This window comes from Silene latifolia, chromosome 11, assembly GCF_048544455.1.
Source record: "Silene latifolia isolate original U9 population chromosome 11, ASM4854445v1, whole genome shotgun sequence".
Lineage (NCBI taxonomy): Eukaryota > Viridiplantae > Streptophyta > Magnoliopsida > Caryophyllales > Caryophyllaceae > Silene > Silene latifolia.
The window spans coordinates 5052551-5075101 of NC_133536.1; the positions used below are offsets into that span (position 1 = coordinate 5052551).

The window sequence follows — 22551 nt, forward strand, 5'->3', positions numbered from 1 at the left end:
TTACATTTGACCATTGTGTTGTGAGGCAAAACACATAAACTCTTGATCCAACAAAAGAGCAGCCATTGTATGAGGCGCAAGACATATATCCAAATCCACAATACCATCACCTTCGGACCCCAAATACGCATTCACCTTACCATCCACTTTATTCGCATACCCGGTTCGGACAGTCACTAATCTACCAAGTCCAAATTGACTCTCACTAACGTCAAACCGGGTAGAACCCGCCACTGTCACATTATTGGACCCTGGAGCATTAACTGGAGGTAGAAGTTGAGGCCCTTCCTTATAGGCCCGTAAAATCAAATCCCGTGCTGCTTTGTCATCTTGGGCTGCTACGGCCTGTTGAAGCAGCCCGGCAGCCCAACCCACACTATTCCCCAAGAGGTCACCCACCTTAGCGGACCCCATGGCTTTAATCGCGTAATTACCAAAGTAATCATTTGTTAAAGGTGGGTTGAACCGCTGCCTAAGGTTTATGGGTATTGCACATATTGTCGTTTCACCCGGGTTTAGGTTCCTGACCCGGGTGATGCATTTCCATACTAATGCTATTAATGACTGAAATGTCGATATTGTTTTTTTATTACTACCAGCACCAGCACCAGCACCAGCACCAGCACCAGCACCAGCATCTGCATATGAATTAGCTATGGCTTTGAGCTGTTGTAAAGATTGAGGTGAGAATTGGAAGAATCTTTGGCTTAGTTCGGGTTCTTCAACCGTAGACCCGGTGGAGTTGGTGATGAACTCACTCGGGTTTAAGTAAGGGAGTTTGAAGATCCAGCCGTGAATGAAATCGGGTTGTTTGACTAGAGGCAGAGCAACCAACTCCGCCGAGAATGTTCCCATGAAAATGTGGGACAATACTGTTTGGAAATGAAAGAAAGAGGTACCATCAACCACAGCATGGTTAGCACAAAATCCTAGAAACACGCCGTCTTTCAGCTCCGTCACCTGAACAGACAACAATGCTCTCGTATCACCCTCATTATTAATACTCTTCTCACCCATATCAAAAAAAGATTGAACCACTTTAGGAACATCCAAGTTCCGGCTCAAAACATGATTCGCGGTCAAGTCATGATTAGAAGCGTAAACCAGCCGGACGCCAGGGCCCTTAGCGCAATCCACGTAGACGAAGCATGAGTGATCGTCGTCATGTGGATTTGAGACGGTTTTGAGTCGGCCAGCTAGAGGGTAGTAGTATACAAGAGCTTGAGAAAGGGAAGAGCTAAGGTGTTTCAAATAAGACGAAGGTTCGAAATCAGAAGGCTTCGAGTAAAGGTAACCGAGTTGCGGATTATGAAATGGTAACCATTTTACGTCAATTGGATTAAGGTGATGAACTCTCTTGGATTCGTTTACCTCAATTTGTGGTCTAACGAAGTATTCTGAGATTAGCTTTGTATTTGACATGATTGTATTGATTAATGGTATATTATACTTGTAGACTTGATTGCAGTTGTTGATTAAATAGATGAAATGAACACCTTCGACATCTTCTTGGTTAGACTTTACGGATAGTGACCCTCTCACAAAATGCAAGTGGGAGGGCAAGTGCGGCTATCCATTTTCCACCCACTTGTACTATTCACTCTCATTTTGTGAGAGGGACATTATCCGTTTAAAGTGGGAATTTGTGAAGAACTAATAAAGAGACGTCAACACATAATGGTTATTGAGTGAGTCAACGAGCATTGGAGTCTATTCGAGTCATCACATGTTAATCGACATAAATTTCATTAGAAATATTGTAGTAGCTTGAGACTTGTATTATTCATTTATGTAATTCACTAAACTTATATTTTAATAAAGTGTTACTTAATTGTAGTTCTGGTTTACTATCTCGGGAAATCGAGATGGTGACATTTTCGATTACCTTGGCCGGATAAGAGAGGGTGTTACAACCTCTCACATTTGAACAGTCAATATGATGATTGATGTGGCTGTCAAAGGAGAAAGTCGAGCTCCCCAGCGAGCGAATGAGAGCTGGTCAATCTCCACCCAAATCACATTTCTTGTTTTCGTTTCATCTCTTTTCCCGCTTTCTATAATCAAAAATAGGCTTATCGTGTGCCCTCAAGGCAGACATTAAAAAATTAATTAAAGAAACATTTACAAGGTTATTTCATTAATTTGTACATCAAAATCAGTTATATTCTTTAAAAAATTTCTCTAATTACTTTCTTATCGTGTTCCCTAAGAGCACATGTTAGAAAATCCGTTAAAAAAAACATATATTTAAATTGAATAAAATACTAATTATCCTCGCTCGAGGTATAAAAAGTCTACCTATTGTTTGGAATGCATGGTTCCATAGAAATGATATTATCTTTAATAATGTTAATTTAAGTATCAGCAAACTTATTACTTTATGTAATAATAGCACTAAGACATGGAATGTGACTAGATTTAAGGATCTCAACAATCCCGAGGTAGAAGAGTCGACTAGAAACAGTTCTAGTAAGGAAGAGATTTGGTGGGAAAAACCTACAAACAGTTTCCTAAAGTTAAATTTTGACGGATCGAGAATAGAAGGTAATAAAGCTGCTTTAGGATATTCTATAAGAGATCACAATGGTAAAGTCGTTTTGTTGGGAGCAAAAAAAGTGCGGATCCAATAGTATCCTCGTTGCGGAAGCACTTGCTTTGAAAGAAGGTATTTTAGTAGCTAAATACTTAGGAATCTCAAAGTTAATTGTGGAGGGTGATAACTTATGTGTTATTAACTCGATTCGAGGTACTTGGCAAATTCCGTAGGAAATTTCTAATATTATCAAGGATGTGAAATTAGACCTTCATTTTTTCGATTAAATGAAAATTAAACATTGCTTTCGTGAAGCCAACAAGGTTGCTGACTTCATGGCTTTGTTGGACATTCATGTCCAACTCTTTCGAGATGGTTTGATAGCTGGTGGCTTCAACTTACCTCCCTCATTCGTAAGAATGAGATAGGTTGGTCCTACCCTAGAGGATCAACCTAATTTTCTTACCTAAAAAAAAAAAGTACTATTTGTGTTGTATTTTTATACTTCCTCTAACTCAGACCAAAGGTAACGTGGTGAAAATAGGTATTTAAGAAAATGGGGGAGTCGCAAAGATGAAAAGATTGGTGAGTGGGCCACATGAATAGTGGGTATAATTAAATAGGTTTAAGTGGGTTAAATAAGGGGTTGGTGAGTGGGTCACATAATGACATTTGTGTAAATATGAGAAGTGTATAAGGATTATATTGTCCAAAAACATGTCATTTATAGTATGTTACCTTTGGTATGATTTGTCCATTTTAGATAATTGTTACCTTTAATCTGAATCGGAGAGAGTAATAATGATTAACAAAATCTGATTCTAATAGGGAGTACGAAGTATTGTACAAGCGATCAAGTCTTCTTAGCAAGACCGCCTTATTTCGCATCAGATAAGACACTCTCACAAGTGAGAAGACACGTGGGTGGTGGGACACCCCACGCGTGCTTCCCACTCACACCCTAAATGGGTTTTTTGTGAGAGAAAATGGTATCCGTCTGACCATTTTAGACAGATATGACGGTCTGAAATAAGAATGACCTAAAATCATACTTGCTTTTCTATTCTCATTGTTATGCACTTATGCCATATGCGATCGCGACTTTTGCCTCATGTTTCATGCATAAAATAGTATCGTAAGCAAATGAATAAAATAATTATTTGGGTCAATTTCACAAAGATTAAGAACTACCTAATTTTCGATACAAGTCGTTATCTGTCTATAAAATATTAAAACTGATTGATCAATCAAGCCTGATTAAACTAATTGATTATGCAATAATTGAAGATGAAACAAATAAGAGGAAAGCTTAATTAAGGGCGATGGACGATGGTTTACGTTTAACATGAACTAGTTTTAAACCCGTACAAAATTGCACGGGTTTGTATTTAGGACGATATGAATGCTTTTTGATGAATATTTTATTTTTACATTTCTATTGTAATTATCTAATAGTTATATATCAGTGATCTACATGTTTAATGTAGATCAGTGATCTAACTGGAAATGAACATTCTTCACGTAAATAGGATGCGTTAAAACCACCTGGGTGAATGTTCATTTCCAGTTACAGACGGATTAACATCAGTAAGAGTTTCACCATATTCGGCACATAGATCTCTCACTAAGCGCTCAACAACATCGTACTATCTAGTTTTAAAAATTATTTAAGTTATTTAATTTATTCGCATTGTTTGTAATAATTAATTTCATTAATTTCTTTAATATATTCCCATTATATGTAATTCATTCCCGTAATTAAATGTAATTTATTCTCGCAATTATGTAATTTTATTATTAATTATGCAATTTTATTATTAATTATGTAATTCATTCCGATTATATGTAATTTATTTTATTTATTCCAATTTGTAATTCATTCCGATTATATGCAATTAATTTCGGTTATTCCGATTTTATGTAATTATTTCATAACTTTTTTTAAGACGGAAATTGTCTCATGGTTGTATTGACAGACGGTTTGAATAAATAAATTCTTTGCACACCAACGGGACCCGCCATAACCTGAATTTCCAAAAAAAAAAAAAAAAAAAAGTTGTACAAATGACGTGGCGCATTCTTCATTCAGCATTGTCTTCTGAATTAATAAAGATAAGATTGATTCATGTAACATCTAAGCACAACCTTGTTAAATTACGTCTTGAGTGTAATTAAGCTAATATATTTTAACTTTGAATTACAATACGGAGTAGTAATTACCATGATAAATTGATACTTCCTCCATCTCGGTTATTTGTTTTCCTTTGGTGTTGCCGTATTGGCACAAAACCAAGAAAATGGGAGGGAAATCATTTATGGTGGTTGTCAATGAATAACAAGTGGACAATCCTAGACATAATGGATGTATATGATCAAATTACCCATAAAAACTCACCTAATATAGAAATGTCAAGCGGAACATCCACGCCTCAAACTCGGCGTCCTTGTTCTCAACGGATAAAATGCGCTAACCTATAAGCTACGCTATTCAAATGTCTACGAACAAAATTCAAAGAAACAAAGATCAACCAATTACAAGCATGAAAAATATCCTTATAAACTAAAGAGATGTCACTTCTATTTCGCTTCTTGGTTGTTATTGCCTTGATACCCGCTTGACAATCGCTTTCAATAATAATCTTCCGCTCCCCAACTCTTCTAGCCTCCTTCGGACCATGTAGTACCGCCATAACTTCAAAGAAATTCGGATCCCACTTCTCCTGCACTTAAATCGAGCACGCCCATCTTGCCATGCCATTGTCACCACGCCAAACCCGCCCTAGTCCACACCTACATCCTTTAGCAAACCCGCATCAACATTAACTTTAACCACACCCACTTCAGGAGACCGTCATTCCTCTTGCTCAATCTCACCTCTTTCTCCTCTACCTCCTTCACTATCAATACCCTCCCCCGGCACCAAGCGATCACCCCTCACCATGCTACTATCTTCGCCAGTCCCTTCCATCTCGATCATTATCTCTCGTGCCCTTCTAACTACCTAATCAGGCCCCCCACTCTCCATCCTCGAATATCACCGATCCATACCCTCCCCCAGCACCAAGCGATCACCCCTCACCATCCTCGAATATCACTAATAGATGAACCATCTCAACCAAAACCTTAAGGTGATGGCTGAGACCCAACTATTATAATTATTCCTATTACGCTCCCTCACTCAAATGTCCGTAGGGCTTGAAGAGTGGTTAGTTCACATGCCCCCCATACCGTGTGCTGAGATTCCACTTCATGAGTTTTTAAGGAGTTATTGAGGTTGTCAGGATTCGAATCCGTGACCTTTGGCCACACTGGCTCTGATACCATGATAGATGAACCATCTCAACCAAAACCTTAAGGTGATGGTTGAGGCCTAACTATGATAATTATTCCTATTAATCACCTTATTTATCCTCTCCCAAATTGCCCAACATCCCGTCATAAACACTACTTTCTCCTGTCTATCAGGATCACGCATTACCTCCTCAGTCCATTCCCTCAAGTTCATCTCTCTTGTCATCATATGTACCTCACATCCCAGCCCGTTTCAAACCCCTCAACCCACCCACAATCCCTAACTACATGTAGATAAGTCTTGATGCATGGCATTGTGGGAAAAAAGAATTCGCCAATTCCATACAGGCTGCCAAGTTGCCTCTCGTAGCAATTGCTCCATTACAAAGTCGCCAAAATAAGATTTTAATATGAGGTATAACATATTATTAACATCCACCTTTCAAATGCAATTCTTTAGCCATGTTTCCGCATCCAAAGTCTTTGATTGTCCTATTTCCTCAATCCCATCGCCTGCGAGCAATTTATAGGCTGATCTTACCGAGTAGTTGCCATCCTTTTCCGCATCAAAGCACCAATCTCTTCTATTCGCCTTACACAAACGGATATTTAAGATTCGTTTCAAATGGGAGTAAAAGCCCCTCAATTAAATCCCTATTCCACCCATACCCCCACCCTCCAAAGATCAAATCCGCCACTTTCATATCCAAATCGAGCATCCCCCCACGGCGAAAAAGTCTTCGGGACCCAGGTGTCCAACCACACATTAGTGTTAATCCCATCACCAATACGCCTACGAACGCTCAACTGTAGCACCTCTCCACTCTCCAATATACCCCGCCATGTATAACTCTGGTTCACACTCATCGTTGTATCCATAAAACTTCTATCCAAAAAATACTCCTCTTTTAATACACGACACATCAAACTATTCGGCATTATTTAATACTCCCTCTAACTTATTAAATTGTTACATTTAATTATAATATTGCTCACAAAATAATAAAAGTATAAACAATCTATTGAGTTAAAGAGAGTATCAATTTAGTAGGTTACTCTCTCAGCATCTCCATCCTCAACTCGAGCATTAACCCCCAACATGATGACTGAAGAACAACAATACCATTACTCTCCCAGCATCTTCATGATAGGAAATGAATGCCAAAATCAATGGAAACGATTACTAATTAAATTAAATTAATCGAATCGATGTAAAACTAATTGAATCAACATGAAACGAATACTAATTAATTATTAACATGGAACCACCAATTCGGCACCTGGGACCAAACGTGGAGCCACCATGTCACTGAAACGGAAAGAGTACTAATTAATTATTAACATGACCATTATTTTCACCAAATACATGTAGGCCTTAAATTCTTAAAGGTATCATCTTACTCCAAAAATCTTGTATTTTAATTTGTTAAACTATATTTATTGACTCGCTCCACATTTATGCAATACGGAGTAGTAACATTTTGTATGTACAGTGCTCCGTATAGACAAAGTCGTCTATGATCGATTTTGGTCACTAATCACTATCCTTCCATCGTACTTGCTTTTCTATTCTCATTGTTATACGATCGTGACTTACGCCTCATGTCTCATGCATAACCTATAAATTTATCGAAAAACAATAAACGGACAACTTGAAGTTGAAGTGTTTCGGCTCTTGTTTTGTTCATAAACTTTCGTTTCGTATATACGAGTATATAACTTATTTTCTCAATAAATACACTAAATCTTCTGCAACAAATGGGGAAAACCAACAAATTCAAGAAAGAACAAATAAGCATTATCGCTGATATGAAGGTCCGATAATCCTCGCCCATTTGGTTACCAAAAACATCCCCGTGAACGCCTTTCCAGGCCACAACCTCGTTCACTTATCGAACAACTTCTCCTAATAATTTAACTTCATTTCTAACCCCGGCGCCTTTTCCCTTTTCCGGTTGCCCTACTTCTCAAATGTCTTTCAAGGATATGATCACTTCTTTCCTCGTGTATACCTTTCCGTTTTCTATATTTATACATTTGAAAAAACCCTCCTTCGAAAATATCATAATCCGAGTCTAGGAAATCAAATACCCAATGACCTATTTCGCCATGGCATTCAAAACCTTACCATTGATGCTTTTCTTCTACAAGGAGGTCCGACAATGACTACAGATCACTTGCGTAATCAACTTCGTGTCCAGAAGTTATGCAATCATGGGTCACTTTGTCGTGAAACAACTTCCCATCATCACTCTTGAGCGATTCCTCATTCATTCGTAGCCGTGTCCTCATGATTTTGGGAACGACTTGGGTAAACTTTGGAGGCATTGATTCCAAGTCACCTTGTTTCACTTGTTTGAATCGGACTGAACTCACCTTCCTGGCCGTGGCTGCCAATATCTGCATAGATTTGGAACTGGTGAGAGTGTGAGACCCTGATAACACTGGACCCGAAAATAATTCTAGTCGAAGATCCAAAATGATTAGAAATGACTAATTTGAAATTACACCTAAGTTCTAACTTAACACAAAACTGAATGCTTAACAGACACAATCCGAGAGTTGTGACTCAAAACAAAAAATAATCCGCCTCGTTTCGTACCTATCTGACTCGATAATCACACTGGAAACAAACTCACACTTCTCACAGTGCATATAACATCTGAAATGACCCTACAGAACTGACCCAATTCATACTCGGACCGAATGACTCATTTAGTCATCCACCATATGACAGACATATCCACCTCAACAGCAAGCCTACTAACAAAATACTTGTGGTATAGTAGCAAAACTAATGATTAACAGCCAAGGATTATGACATCAAAGACGAGTCGCGAGTTTTTGCGACGAGGGGCTAGGTTGACATCAGAATAGTGCGAGGTCGCACTGATCACAATGGAAAGTAAAGCCATTGCCATAACAATGGAAAGTAAAGCACAGTCATCAACTACTGAAAAGCCATTGCCAAAAGTGACGTTCCATGATAGTGGCTTCGTTATCAGGATGTTGTGAAAAAAATACCACAAAAAAACGTAATACTATGAAATATTATCCAGAGCGTGAAAAATCCATACCTCAAGCTTGTAAGTTTGATATTTTTCCTTCGATTGTGTATGATGAGGGTCCCCAGTCTTGTCCCTATTACTCTCTTCTCGCTCGACTTTATCAAGCACTATATTCACGCTTTCACCAGCCCTCGGAATACATCCAAATGTTTCGCAAAGAAAACCCGAAACAGTTTCATATTGATGATCCTGGAGTCAAAATGGAAAAGGCATATGAACATCAGAAAAGCCACACTGAACATTGTCCTACAATTCCTAACGACCAAAAACGTAGAACATAGTAGATATCAGCACTAAGAAGATAGTCATAGAAGATTTGTATCAACTCCTCAAGTCCTTCTATTTTATTATCTCCCGACAGTAGACGACACATGTTCCCCTTTTCTTTTTCCATCGTTCGGAATCCATATTTTTAATGTTTTCTGCTCTTCTAACCTCCATATCAATGCTGTTTGAAATTGGTTATTGGCTTTTAACTCTCATGTTTATTCAAAAGCAGAAAGTCACATGAACTACTTGAACACCATGTTCTGCCAAACCCCAAAGATCGTGGATCCTATATACGCAGCACCAAATTCTTATGCTATTAAAACCTATGCACGAAGCTCTTTTCTTAGTACCCGTATATCGGAAATAGATGATGCAATGGCTTCTGATCTAAGCAAGAAATGTTTGTAATATATGCTACCAATTATTTCCCAGTAGGAGTCGATGCACATAAGTTTAGGTCAAGAAGCAATGAATCATCATCGATTAAAACGTAATACCAAAAACATGAAGTAATATAATACCTCAGGCAAAGTTATATCCAAATCTTCACATAGCTGATAAATAGATGTGCTGGCATCAACATCAAAAATACCATCACCTCGGTTTATGATGTACCCGGTTTTTTTCTGAATTTCCTCCTGTTACCCATTAGACAGTCTAACAGTCAGCCAAAACTATGGAAAGTGTTTAGCAAATAGACTAGAAGGCGAAGTAGATTCATCAAATGATCAATTACGCAGTGTCATAAAATATCTAAAAGAAATCACTGCACAATGATCCTTGACAATGATTAGTTGAACGTCGGTGTTCTCACCAAACTTTGATTCTATTTTTGCAACATTTTTGTCCAGCTTCATTTGGCTGTTCATCAATTTAAATAATCTTAACGAATTAACTCAGAGGAATACTAAGTAATCGGATACAACTAAAGTATAGGACAGTAGATAATTCTAATCTCACATATAGAAACATAATCAGCACATATTTCGTATAACAAACTACACAGCAGTACTTTATCTAAAATCTTTAAACAAAAGCTCTCGGATGAAATAGATTACCTTGGAATCATTTTCATCAAAGATTTCTCCAACAATCTCCTCTACGACATCTTCCATAGTAACTATCTGTGATATGGACAATTACTTTGAATATATTAACTAAACCAGAGGAAAAATGCATTTGAATTTTAGCACAATTTTCTGCCATTCTAGTTTCACAATGTTCATAACAAGCTCAGTCGTCTTAGAAAAATAGTTACTTGTCTACCACACTCCTCCTGCTTTCAAATAACGCATGGATAAGGCAGCATACAATTGACACCCATACCCTACCATTTGTCGGAGTCCTTGACTTCTGGAGACACTAGGGTAATGTCGTCGTATCGCATTCAAAATAGCATCGATAGACCGGAGTCACTGTGTAATGGCAACTACTGTACCAGTATACTATAATGTTCAAACAAAATGTGAAAATCGCGTCACTCAAACGAGGCTTAAATCATCCACTTACCCCAATTGTTCCTCCATATTCATTAAGAACAACAGCCATGTGCACCTTGCGGATGCGGAATTCTCTGAGAAGGTTCCAGACAGACATTGAGTCTGCAAAATGTGCATAAAAATCTCTCAGTATTAACCTTCCAACCCAAATCAGAGCACATTATAAGTAATCTTTTTTTTCCGATAGATCAACACAATCTGCATTCAGCGCAAGTAGCAACACACACAAAAAGGCATAGCTCTCTTGAACAGAAACATTTGAAACTAAAGTAAGGATTTTAATCACTTGACAGTCTAAAGTAATTACCAGGTACAAAAAATGCAGGCTGCAGTACGTCTCGCACCACTGATCCATCAAGTTGTTCTTGCTTCATTTGAAGAGTAAAAGTACAATATATTAGTAAGTAGTAACAGACAAAATATAATTATGGAATTTGATTTTAAGATTGGAAACAATATTATCAAAATATTACCTTCTGAAGGATGTCTAGCAAATCCATTGCATAGGCTATACCAACGATATTGTCAATGCGCTGCTCAAAAACGGGCACTCTATTATGGAAGAAAAAAATTAATTCACCAGAAATAAAAATAATCCAATTTAAATAAACTAAAATATAAGACATAAATACCTTGAAAACTGATGCAAAACCCACAACTCGTGGAAGTCCATTAATGTAGCATCTGCATCAATTGCAATTATATCCACCAAAGGAGTCATCACCTCCCTGACAAAGGTATCTTTTATCTCTAATACATTTTCAATCATATCCTGCAAAAAGTGAAAATTGTTATGCAACATTGTACTATCAAGGTCTAAGGAGAATTATCCATCATGACCTCCTATAACGTAAAGCACGACAATTAGAACATAATAACTACTTTTTTACAACACTTTTAAAATAGATATCAGCAAGGGTAAGGTAGCATACATTTGATACCCCTCACCGCCGCATCCAACCATAGGAAGGAACCTTCGAGGCGCAGGGGTAAGGTGGTTGCTAATAATATGAAGAGGATAGTAGCCAAAAGGGAACTAAAAGCAAATATTTTTCCTTCTAATTCCTTCGTGATGCTTTATTTGCTTTTGGCTTTTCGAACAAAGATTACGGTATATCATTGGGATGGGGGACCTCACCAACAAAGTTATCATTTTAATCACAAAAGCATGCTCGAATTTCTAAGAATAGTCCAAAAGTGGAAAACGAAGCAATTCCAAAAATTTAGAGGGAGCAACAATTAAGAGCTGACAACATATCTTCATCTTATTTGGCACAAGTTCTACGAAACGTAATCTACCTACAACGACCCATGTTTCATTTCTTAAAGTGTTGGAGGATACACTTCAAAAAGTACATGCGTCACTTAGTTTCACAGATAAGAGGTCCATTGTAGACAAAGGGAAAGACTATCATTGACTCTTCATTGTTACATGCCCTTAACGTCTTTCCAGTATAGTTCATTTATTTAACACTAATCCAAGCAGAGAAAAATTAGGGAAAACTTCTCCAATTAGTAGATTATACAACCAGTTGTATACGGTTGTATGGTGTAGAATCCGAGCTCTTTACTAAAGTTTTCGAGTTTTGTTAAAAAGAATCTGAGCTATCCTTTAAAGTTTTTGAACTCACACACTTGAACATAAAAAAATGAACTCTTACAAAACTCAATAAAATTGCATATAAGCTCGGATTAATGTATAGGGTTGTACAATCCTTATTATACAACTAGTTGTATAGTAATATTTGTGAAACTTCTCCCAACGTCACACCTAGGGCGAAAAAAAGAAGTTGAAACTCAAAAAACAAAAGTTGAAAGCAAAATGGCTATGCATTTAACACATTATCACAAAATCACTTAGGACAATTCTAATCACAAAAAAATGAAAAATTTCAATAAGAAACAGTACCTGTTCTTCCTCCTCAATAGCCCCACTCAGCTCTGCAACCCTTAACATTAGCTTCAGTTCTTCTTCAGTTACATTAGGTTCACTGGTCAATGCAGCCAGAGGTAATAGAATTAAGATTTTGGAATATAATAACATCATATTATATAAGCAAACTAGAAATTTTCATGATGAATGAAAGAAATCTATATAGCACACTGATAAAGACATACCTTTCTGCTTTCAAGCCGAGCAATTTGAGCATTCTCCCTGACAGATAAGTAACAACCCTTCCAACAGGATATAACACAAGAGAAAGCCATGCAACAGGCCTGACCTAGCAATGAAGTGTAAGATGGAATTACTAGTTCAAAAGAATTATATGAAAAATACTCACAAAAAAAAATCTGCTTTTATACACAAGGTTTTCCTTTCCTAGTGAATGTTAAGAAATCTTATAAAGTTAAAGATCGGATAAATTAATGGCCTACCACAAATTTCACAACCTCGGTAGGATGGTGGACAGCAATACTCTTTGGTGTGATTTCTGTCAGAAGCAAAATAGCCACCTAAAGCCAGCATAAACACAAATTAATTAATTTCATCAAAGATTAAAAAAAATCAAAACTTTATCCATCAGCTCATCGCATTACAAGTATTACGGTGTTAACTAATAGGAGGTAAATTTAAGTCGTTAACCCCTTGTTTGGATGGAGAGAAGGGAGACATTTTTCATTTGGTTAGTAACTTAGATCCCTCCGACAAGGACCATAACTCCATTCCTCCCCTCCCCCCCCCCCCCCGTCCCTCTCCCCTCCCTTTCTCCGACAATTTTATCAGACAAACCCTTAAATATTCGACAATCTATAAACAAGAGTGTAAAACAGGTGTACTCGGACTGTTCCTTTAGCTCTCCCTTCTACTACCACACACATTGACCCGTTTACCCAGTAATGTCTGTCATGTGATCAAGACATGCACATCAGAATCGTCAGCAAGCGCAGAAAAAAAGGGAGAACAGCCAGTTGAGAACATTGGAATTGATAAAACACAAAAGGCTTTACTTTAGAAAAATGTCTGTTGGTCTTTTGTTGAATGAAGTATCCAGTATCCACATTCTTTTGCAAACAAATACAAAAAGTCCAACATGAGGCGAATAATCACACAGGACTTACTGTCATAACACCAGTAGCAGCACTGACACCAGCTTCACCGAACAAAGTAGTAGCTGCCTCCGTCACAAGTGCAGTGGCTGCTATATTGACCACACTAACTCCACCATGTTAAAAAAAAAAAAAATCAATTAGGAGGTATTAGATTAATTTTTGAAACATGTTCGAATATATTTAAACAACTTGAGAATCTTTATTACGTTGTTCCAATAAGAATAGTTGTAAGGAACCGAGTAACATCGTTGCGAAGCATCTTGAATACACCATTCTCAGTGTCTTTTTCAGCTAACTCGCGTACCTGTATATATTGTGTAGTGCAATAAGAATGGTATTCGACAGCTTTTCAATGTCAAAAAAAGGAGGCAATATAAGGGAATGGAGGAAGTATGACTTTAACAAACGATAGGATGCTGGCAGTCAGATGTTTCAAACTTAAATTGTGATCTTTAAACATAGCATGAAACACACATGATGAAACTTCTAAAACAGTAGTAATATTCCGTTTCAGTCATATACATCCAGCAGCACATTACTCCATATTTTATATCAACCATACTCTAAGCAGCAGCAGCGAAGAATAAGATGGCTACTAAACTACAGGTTCCTGATTTTCAAAATTCAAACTTGGCACCTACAAACTGCAACCTCAAATATGGATTTGGAGGATTTTGCAAATCCACTAACCAATCTATAATTCAAATTGGTCGATTTTGTTTGTATTCTTACCTACAGTACAAGTGTACAACAGTCAAGGGTCTCTCGAGAACAGCTATTTTGCTGCGTACGTCTAAGTCTCTACTCCCAGGGCCCAATACCAAGCTTTGAAGCAATGTCACAGACTCGCAAATCCTAATGGCAGACTAATCTGGCTAACTTTAAGTCATACCTGAACTCGGCATTGTTTTTTTAAACAGCCTAGCCCATTTAAAAAGAAACAGAAAATGTGAGTATTGCCCTAATGTGATTGCACCATTGCTTACAATTCCAGATATTCTTAAGCACTTCATGAAGCAACTTTCAAGACATCAATCACCAAAACACCTCTGCCAGTATACCACATCAGGTTCTAGGAGATGTAATACATAATCCCCAAATCATACACTGCATTTACAGAACTCAAATTTCGTCGAACAAGACAACTTAACCTTTGAAACTAAACAAACATCAACCAACTAAATTCAACAAATTCAAAACATCAACTATCTCGCATATATTGAATAAACGTATGAAAATGACTTGAAAGGAGCGATTACAAGGGAAAAAATACAACCTTCCAAGGCCAAAGAGTAGTAATTGAAGTCTCAGCCATAGAAAAGAAAGCAGACAACCCCAAAAGAATACCCAAAACAACACCATGCTCCTTAAAAGCACCCAAAATCTTCAGAATAACCGGCCAAGCTTTTTGAAACATCAAATTTACACCCTCAAATCCCACATTACCACCTCCCAAAATACCATTTTCCATAGCAAAAACATTACTACACCTAATTATACTACAACCCAGCATTAAACCCAAAAAAATCCCACCTTTGATCAAACAAACAACAGCAATAAATCCCCATTTCTTCAAAGATTGAAACTTTAATGAATTCTGAGTAAAACCCTTTAAACTATTGTTTTTAAAATTACAAGAAATGGGTCTTATTTGGGGTATGGAGAATTTATATGGGTAGTTGATGGATTTTGGAAAAGGTTGGAAAATTGGGGAAAACTGAGACAAATTTGTTAATTTTAGAGGGTTTAGAGATGAAGGGTTTAGTGTTGAGAGCATTTCTTGATTGTGTGTTACGAAAAAGTTTGTTAATTTGTGTCAAAATTTGGAAGAAATGTTGAAGAACATGTTATGAAATACGAATGATCTGTGGAAAGTTGGAGAGTTGAGAGAAGACATATCAGTTGCAGGAAGTATGTGATGTGCAACCCTGCAAACAACTCGTGGAATTGGTTCATTCTGACATTGAGTACAATTTTCGGTATCAGGAATCGGTTTCGTTGATTCCACTTATGTATGTCAATCGGGTCGGATTCGGTGGGGTTGAATTTGGGTCGGGTACTATTGGGTTTGTAAGAATTTTGGTTAGATCGGGACAGCTCATTCCAGGTTCGGATCATTTTGGGTCTATTATTAATAGTTTTAGGGGTAATAGTCATTTTGCAACAATAAACATTTGAATCGGAGCAAATTTATTCGGATTAATTCTGGTTTTTAGGTCATGCTCGGGTCCTCAGTTCAAGTTTCAGGTCGGGTCATTCGTAGCGGGTCGAATTTGTCAAATTTCAGGTTTAGGTCATGTGTAAATATCATATCCCCCCCCCCCCTGGCCCGAACAAGTCAGACTTGCCAACTAGGGCGGATGTGGGTGGGACCTACGAACGTTATGTGTACATATAGTATTCTTTTTAATTGGAGATGGAAGTGTGTGCGCGGGCCGTTGGGACTTGGGAGAGCGTGACCCATGGCCTATTTCAGCAAGAGACGAGTTTGGCACGACACGCCTGTGCTGAAGTTTAGACTATGCATAACCCAGACACGAAACATTTGAATGAGCTCTAAATAGAGAGAAATAAGGCTTAATGGAGGAATTGCCTAAACACACTCAAGCATGACACGGCACAGCATGAGATGTTATGGGCTGTGGGCCACCATTTCATTTTACCGACGTGACACAAAGCTCACATTCGGGTGCCTAGACCGCGTCATTTTCTCTTCCAAATGCGGTAGACCAACACAAGGCACGAGCACTTCCATCTCAATGACATTTCTAGTATTCCTCCTACCCCCACCACGATAACAATCAAGTTTAGGCCATCCGCCCCTTGACGTTGCCGCCACCACTCTTTTAATCTATTTTTCAAAAAGAGTTCGTCAAACTACGTCAATGACTCAAGGCACTAAAATTGTTGAACTTAACCTAAAATGATTTATATATTTTTGATCATTTCATCCATTTCAATATATAATATTAAATTCCTCTCGTAACGTATCACAATTTATCATTTAAAATAGACATAATATCTTAAATAATAAAATAGGTCAACTAAATGGATGAAATAAAAAGAGAATTAATAAACTCCTATCCAATCTAGCTATGTATTTATTTTCTCATTTTACCGTTAAAACATATTCCCTCCATACCAGAACAATGATATCATTGATTTTTTCACACTTGTCGAGACACGTTTTGCAACGTAAATATCTTTTGTTATGCATTATTAAAAATTATAAAAAATTGATATTCGTATAGTATTCATGACGATAAATCAAACAAGATCTCACATAACTATATTTTGTGTTATAGATTAAGAATAATATCGAAAATTCCTACGACCATAAATAGTGGCAAAACGATCGGTGTTATCATTGATCTGATATAAAATGACTGAATGAGTATATAATCGTCTAAAATGAGACCAACCGATAACGTATTACCTAAGTTGAACTTGTAACTACAAGTTCTATAGAAAAGTCTTGATTACTCAACGGCCTAAAATCAAATTCCTAAAAATAAAATAAAATGAAATGAAAAGCCATAAATAAGTGGAGGTCAACTCAGTGACTCTCTTTCTTCTCTTTCTCGCTCTAAATTCAACTTCGACTGCTCTTCTTCTTCTTCTTACAACACTCTTTCTCTCTCCTCCATTAACGACCTTCCCTTCCAAGCTCCAACATCTGCTTCGTATAGTTAAGGTAATTTCAACATGCATGTATTTCATCTAGTATTTTGATTTCACTCGCTCTTGCTGTTTATTGCTTCGATTAATTTCAATTCGAGTTTTAATTTGATTGTTTGCGATGTATTCTGGAGTGATTGTGCTTGATTGTGAAATTTAGCTTGTTTTATTATGATTGATTGATTGATTGATTGATTAGTTAGTGTTCGTGTTTGCTTAATTTGATGAGTTAGGGTTTAGCTGGTTGAATTTGGGGGAAATGTTTCATGTTTGTTCTTTCGGCTCGGTTTGGTTTGATTTGTGTTTAGTGTTTGTATTCAAGTCGATTATGATTTTGCTCTAGCTAGATTTTTGTGGAGATGATGAGTGTTGTTGATGTATATTTGATTTAAGAGAGAAAAATTTGTGAACTGTATTCAGTAGTTGAGGTCTTATGTTACTCCGACTCGACTGGATGGTGTCGGAGTGTCAGATACGGTTATTTGTTCATGAAATGATCATATTTTGGTCTTAAGTGAAGTATCAAAGGGAGGGGGGGGGGGGGGTTTCAGACATTGGATACGCACCTAATGTTCATTTTCGGAGGTAAAGGATATACTATTATATCCCCACAAATTGAAAACTGATTCGTGGATAAGATTTTATTGGTGTCACAAAACTTGGGATAGGGTATTAAGTGCTGTTGTTGGTGATGGTGATGTATGTTTGATTTAGGGGATATATTGTTGAGGACTGTATTGAGTAGTTTAGGTGAGGTGTTGGTTGATAGTATGATACTCGCTCCGTCTCAATCATTTGTGTAACTTTTTCATTCTTTATGAGAGGTATTTTAATCAAAGGTAAATAAATGATTGGGACAGAGGGGGTATTACTGTTCAAAATTCGGAAAAGAAATGAGGATAAGATTTTAATAGTGTTGCAAAACTTTGGTGAGATGGTCTAGTGACAAGATAACGTGAGTTTTTGTTGGTGGACTTGATAATGTTGAAAAATCGCACCAACACCAGTGGAGCTATACGGGCTAGCAGGGGCGATCTGAACACTGGAAAATTTGAGAACTTGAGTTAAAAATTTACCGTATTCCGTTAGAAATTCAGGCTCCGCCACCGCGCATCAACCCCTTTAGACACTCGCCTTGGCTCTAAGATGTTGGATGTCCATTTATTGGTAGTACAAATATGTATATCAGTGATAATCTCAATGGAATATTGGTTTTTAATTTGGACTTTTCTTTACCTTTTTGTAACCGCACTAGATAGTTTTCTTTTTGCATATTCAGGTACCTGAATTGCATGACAATCGCAGTTGAAATTTTGAATTTTGTAAACAACTGAGTTGGAGTCGAGTATTGAAATCAAGGGATTCACTCTTTAAGGGGATTGCTTCAGGATCCGATAGTTTGGCGGTAGCTTGATATCTTGCAGTTGTCATGGATCCTCGATTAATGGCAAATCAAGTTCGTGAATCGCCAACAGAGAGTGCTAGTTCACGAGATACCTCACCTACTGCTGATGGAATTGTGGTAAAGAAATCAAATATTGACAGGAACGAGAATGATTTTGAACAGTCGGTTGTTCGCAGGATCTTTACTGGCCAAAAGGTCACTCTTCGTAACATAGCCGAGGAAAGTGTTGAAATTGTCTGTGAGAAAATGCAAATAGTTCCAGAAGAATACCTTGAAGAACTGAAGAATAAATTACGTGTTATTCTTGAGGGAAACGGTGGGACCCAACAACGGGAGGAATTCCTAATTCTTCAGAAGCTTGTTCAGAGTAGGTCGGACTTGACAGCTAAGACTCTGCTTCGAGCTCACCGTGTACAACTGGAAATTCTTGTAGCTTTGAAGATGGGAATCCAGGCGTTTTTGCACCCTAATGTCAGTCTTTCACAGACTTCCCTGTTTGAGATTTTTGCCTACAAACGGTGTAGAAACATAGCGTGCCAAAACCAGCTTCCTGTAGATGACTGTACCTGTGAAATATGTGCAAGCAAGAATGGTTTCTGTAATGTTTGTATGTGTGTCATCTGTAACAAGTTTGATTTCGAAGTGAATACATGCCGTTGGATTGGTTGCGACTTGTGTTCACACTGGACCCATACCGATTGTGCAATTCGTGATGGGTTGATTTGCATGGGCACCTCTAGCAGGAGTGTAACTGGACAGGCTGAGATGTTGTTCAGATGTCGGGCTTGCAATAGGACGTCCGAGCTATTGGGTTGGGTGAAAGATGTATTCCAGCATTGTGCACCTTCATGGAATCGAGCAGCCCTGATGAATGAACTGGACATAGTTGGCCGAATTTTTCGTGGAAGTGAAGATGTTAAGGGTAGAAAACTTTTCTGGAAGTGTGAGGAGCTTATAGAGAAGATGAAGGGCGGACTTGCAGACTCAACTGCTTGCCGAGTGATCCTGATGTTCTTCCAAGGTACAATCGTTATTTTATATAATTCTCGCAGCCGATTTGAGATATTGGTTATGAATGATTATGTTGAACATTTTTTATATAGTCATGAGATAAAGGCCGATTCTTGATTCCTTTATTGTTTTTTTTTTGTTGAGTGACCTCTTATTCTCGTAATATCGCGTCATGTGCATATTGAAAGGGTATAATAGGGGAAGGCAGTTGCTTCCATCTTTTATGCATGCCTCCTCGACTCTGCTATACAAGAAGTAAGAGTTGATCTACTTGTAATGTGACTGACTTTGACATCTAAAAGCAAAAAACAAGTATAGAAAATTTGAACATTGTTGGTAAAAATGATTGTGATATAGAAACCATGTTGGGTGAAATTGGGAAAGTGCTTGCAAGTATAACGAGAGTGCCTTGTGACCGTTTGGAGACGGCATGGAAAAGGTTAATTGTATGCCTTTTTTCTTGTAATGGTTTTGACTAAAAGCCTCTGAAAAAAGATACAAGAACCTTGCATCAACCCGTTATTCGACATTGATGTGCTTGTTAACCAGTAATAATTTTGAAGATCGGCTCTTTTTGTCCGCTGATATGAGTGGTCTACCTATCCTATCTACTATGTGGTTTCCTACTTTTCTGGTCCATTTCTGTAATTAACTTCAAATGTAGTATTGACAATTAGATTCGATATGTCCCCATATTATCTTGCTGAGTTTCTTGGTACAGGAGCCTATTTGAAGGCATTCTGGTAATGCTAATGATGTGTTGTTTTTTAATGACTTCATCTTATGATCTTTTTTTTTTCCTTATTAAAGAGCTTGAGGCAGACTCGTCGAGAAATGCAGAACTAGGGGAAGGTGGGAGACTATTGGCCCCACAGGAGGCCTGCAAACAAATTGCTGAAGTAGTGCAGGAAGCCGTAAGGAAAATGGAAATGGTGGCTGACGAGAAGCTGCGAATGTTGAAGAAAGCCCGAATCAATCTCGAAACCTGTGACCGTGAGCTGGAAGATAAGGCCAGGGAAGTAGCAGAGCTCAAGCTTGAGAGGCAGAGAAGGAAGCAACAAATTGACGAGCTTGAGAGTATCGTCAAACTAAAACAAGCAGAAGCTGACATGTTCCAGCTGAAAGCTGATGAGACAAGACGAGAAGCCGAGATGCTCCAAAACATTGCTATTGCCAAATCCGAGAAATCCGAAGAAGATTATCGTAGTCGATACCTAAAACTTAAGATGAGCGAAGCAGAAGCAGAGAAGCAATACCTATTTCAGAAATTGAAGGTTCAAGAGGGTTCTCGTGTATTACATAACAATGACGGGAATAATTCTTCGTCCATGTACTCAAATCTACAAGATGCGATGAAAAACGCATAGTACATGTCACCTGGTGCTGGATTGCGAGAAAACGACCTCTGGTATTTCTTCAGAATTTCAATCACCAGCAAATAGTAGAAGGTATTTTATATTGCCATAAGTAACTGCAGATAATAGCGCTTTTTTCTCATGTAACTGTTATTCGGCTTGGCTGTTGTACTACCCATATAGCTACTACCCTTTAGAGGAACAGGGTGGATTTATTTACCTATCTGTATTTTGTAGCCTTATTATGTAATCCTGTACGATATTCGCTGTATGACTTGCATTTGTAATAGCTGAAATCCTGTTTAAAGTGTTTAATACTCGTGGCCGTGTGCATTGTGTGTATACTGTATAGGCACGACATATATCCCAGTAGTATGTTTCGGAGAGGGTGCAGGATTAATCAAGGTATAGATAAAATGAGGATGGTGGGCAAGTTCATGACGGTGATTTGAGTTGCGATGCTCCTTGCTCGTTGATCCTTGGATGTTATGCCGTAACAATGGCAATGAATCAGGATCGTAAACATGGTACTGAATTAGGATCGTAAGCATCATAATGAATCATTACAGTTTTGTATACAACCTCGAGGATGGATGAAACCTGCTACTGGCATTATTGTGTCCCTTCTAGCCTTCTACTCCCTCCATCCCGATTATTCGTTTACCCTTGATATCCCTCACAAAGAATAAATATGGTAAACAAATGATTGGGACAGAGCGGAGTGACCAAGTGAGTACTCCGCAGCGCAGAATGCATAAAAGGTGAAGCCTTTGAAATGGGTCCTGCTATACGTCGTCGACATTTTACTAAATATCGTCGACAATTAACGTAAAATTCCAAGTTTGCCCTCCATATCATGACTCCATATTGGTCTCACCAAAATGCAATTTCCGTCTCAAAACAGAAATGAAATTACCGTCTCACTAAAACACAAGTCACCGTCTCACTAAAATATTTCAAACCAAAAAAAAAAAAGTCGGGTTTTGTAATTAACAACATGAACGGGAACGATTTTAACAACGATTTCAACAATGAAGATAGTAACGAGGTTAGTTTACGATTTAGTTTTGTTAAAAATTTATGTTTTATTATCGTTTGAATCCCGAATTAGGATAGATGCCATGAATGTAGACGGAATTATGATAGAATTTGTGACGGATTTATATGAAAAAGCAATTGAAAAAAAAAAAAAAAAAAAAAAAAGGACACGGAACTGGGCTGAGACGAGGGGGTTCTTCGTCCCAGGCCCAGTCCAGACGAAGAAATGGGTCGTCTCTTGTTGGGCTTGGACGAAGGAATCCTTCGTCTGGCTTGGTCTTGGACGAAGGATCCCTTCGTCTGGCTTGGTCTTGGACGAAGTTTTCCTTCGTCCTGCCCATTCTCGTTACTT

At 37.9% G+C, this 22551-nt stretch overlaps 3 protein-coding genes across 8 annotated transcripts; 1 reads left to right on the top strand and 2 right to left on the bottom strand.

Moving 5' to 3' along the window:
• LOC141612791 (putative acetyltransferase At3g50280) lies at positions 1 to 1422 on the bottom strand. Its single transcript, XM_074431542.1, has one exon. The coding sequence runs from the start codon at positions 1420 to 1422 to the stop codon at positions 1 to 3; it is 1422 nt and encodes a 473-aa protein (XP_074287643.1).
• Positions 1423 to 7476: 6054 nt separating this feature from the next.
• LOC141610753 (DUF21 domain-containing protein At1g55930, chloroplastic-like) lies at positions 7477 to 15689 on the bottom strand. 4 transcript variants are annotated; one of them, XM_074429004.1, is made up of 15 exons: positions 14989 to 15689; positions 13919 to 14016; positions 13722 to 13815; positions 13038 to 13115; positions 12780 to 12883; positions 12571 to 12652; positions 11294 to 11433; positions 11135 to 11213; positions 10969 to 11029; positions 10672 to 10763; positions 10221 to 10286; positions 9684 to 9800; positions 8902 to 9081; positions 7953 to 8224; positions 7477 to 7875 (listed from the first exon to the last, which is right to left on the bottom strand). In XM_074429004.1, the coding sequence occupies exons 1-14, from the start codon at positions 15487 to 15489 to the stop codon at positions 7991 to 7993; spliced, it is 1926 nt and encodes a 641-aa protein (XP_074285105.1). In that variant the 5' UTR covers positions 15490 to 15689; the 3' UTR covers positions 7477 to 7875; positions 7953 to 7990. The 4 variants fall into 4 exon arrangements, with proteins under 4 accessions (XP_074285105.1, XP_074285106.1, XP_074285104.1 ...); XM_074429005.1 differs by having other exon boundaries at positions 7477 to 7872; positions 7948 to 8224; positions 14989 to 15666; XM_074429003.1 differs by having other exon boundaries at positions 7477 to 8224; positions 14989 to 15647.
• Positions 15690 to 17219: 1530 nt separating this feature from the next.
• On the top strand, positions 17220 to 21476 carry LOC141610742 (OBERON-like protein). Of its 3 annotated transcripts, none has more exons than XM_074428992.1 (3): positions 17220 to 17406; positions 18670 to 19816; positions 20617 to 21476. In XM_074428992.1, the coding sequence occupies exons 2-3, from the start codon at positions 18820 to 18822 to the stop codon at positions 21171 to 21173; spliced, it is 1554 nt and encodes a 517-aa protein (XP_074285093.1). In that variant the 5' UTR covers positions 17220 to 17406; positions 18670 to 18819; the 3' UTR covers positions 21174 to 21476. The 3 variants fall into 3 exon arrangements, with proteins under 3 accessions (XP_074285093.1, XP_074285090.1, XP_074285091.1); XM_074428989.1 differs by having other exon boundaries at positions 17230 to 17406; positions 18650 to 19816; XM_074428990.1 differs by having other exon boundaries at positions 17230 to 17406; positions 18779 to 19816.
• The last annotated feature ends 1075 nt before the right edge of the window (positions 21477 to 22551 follow it).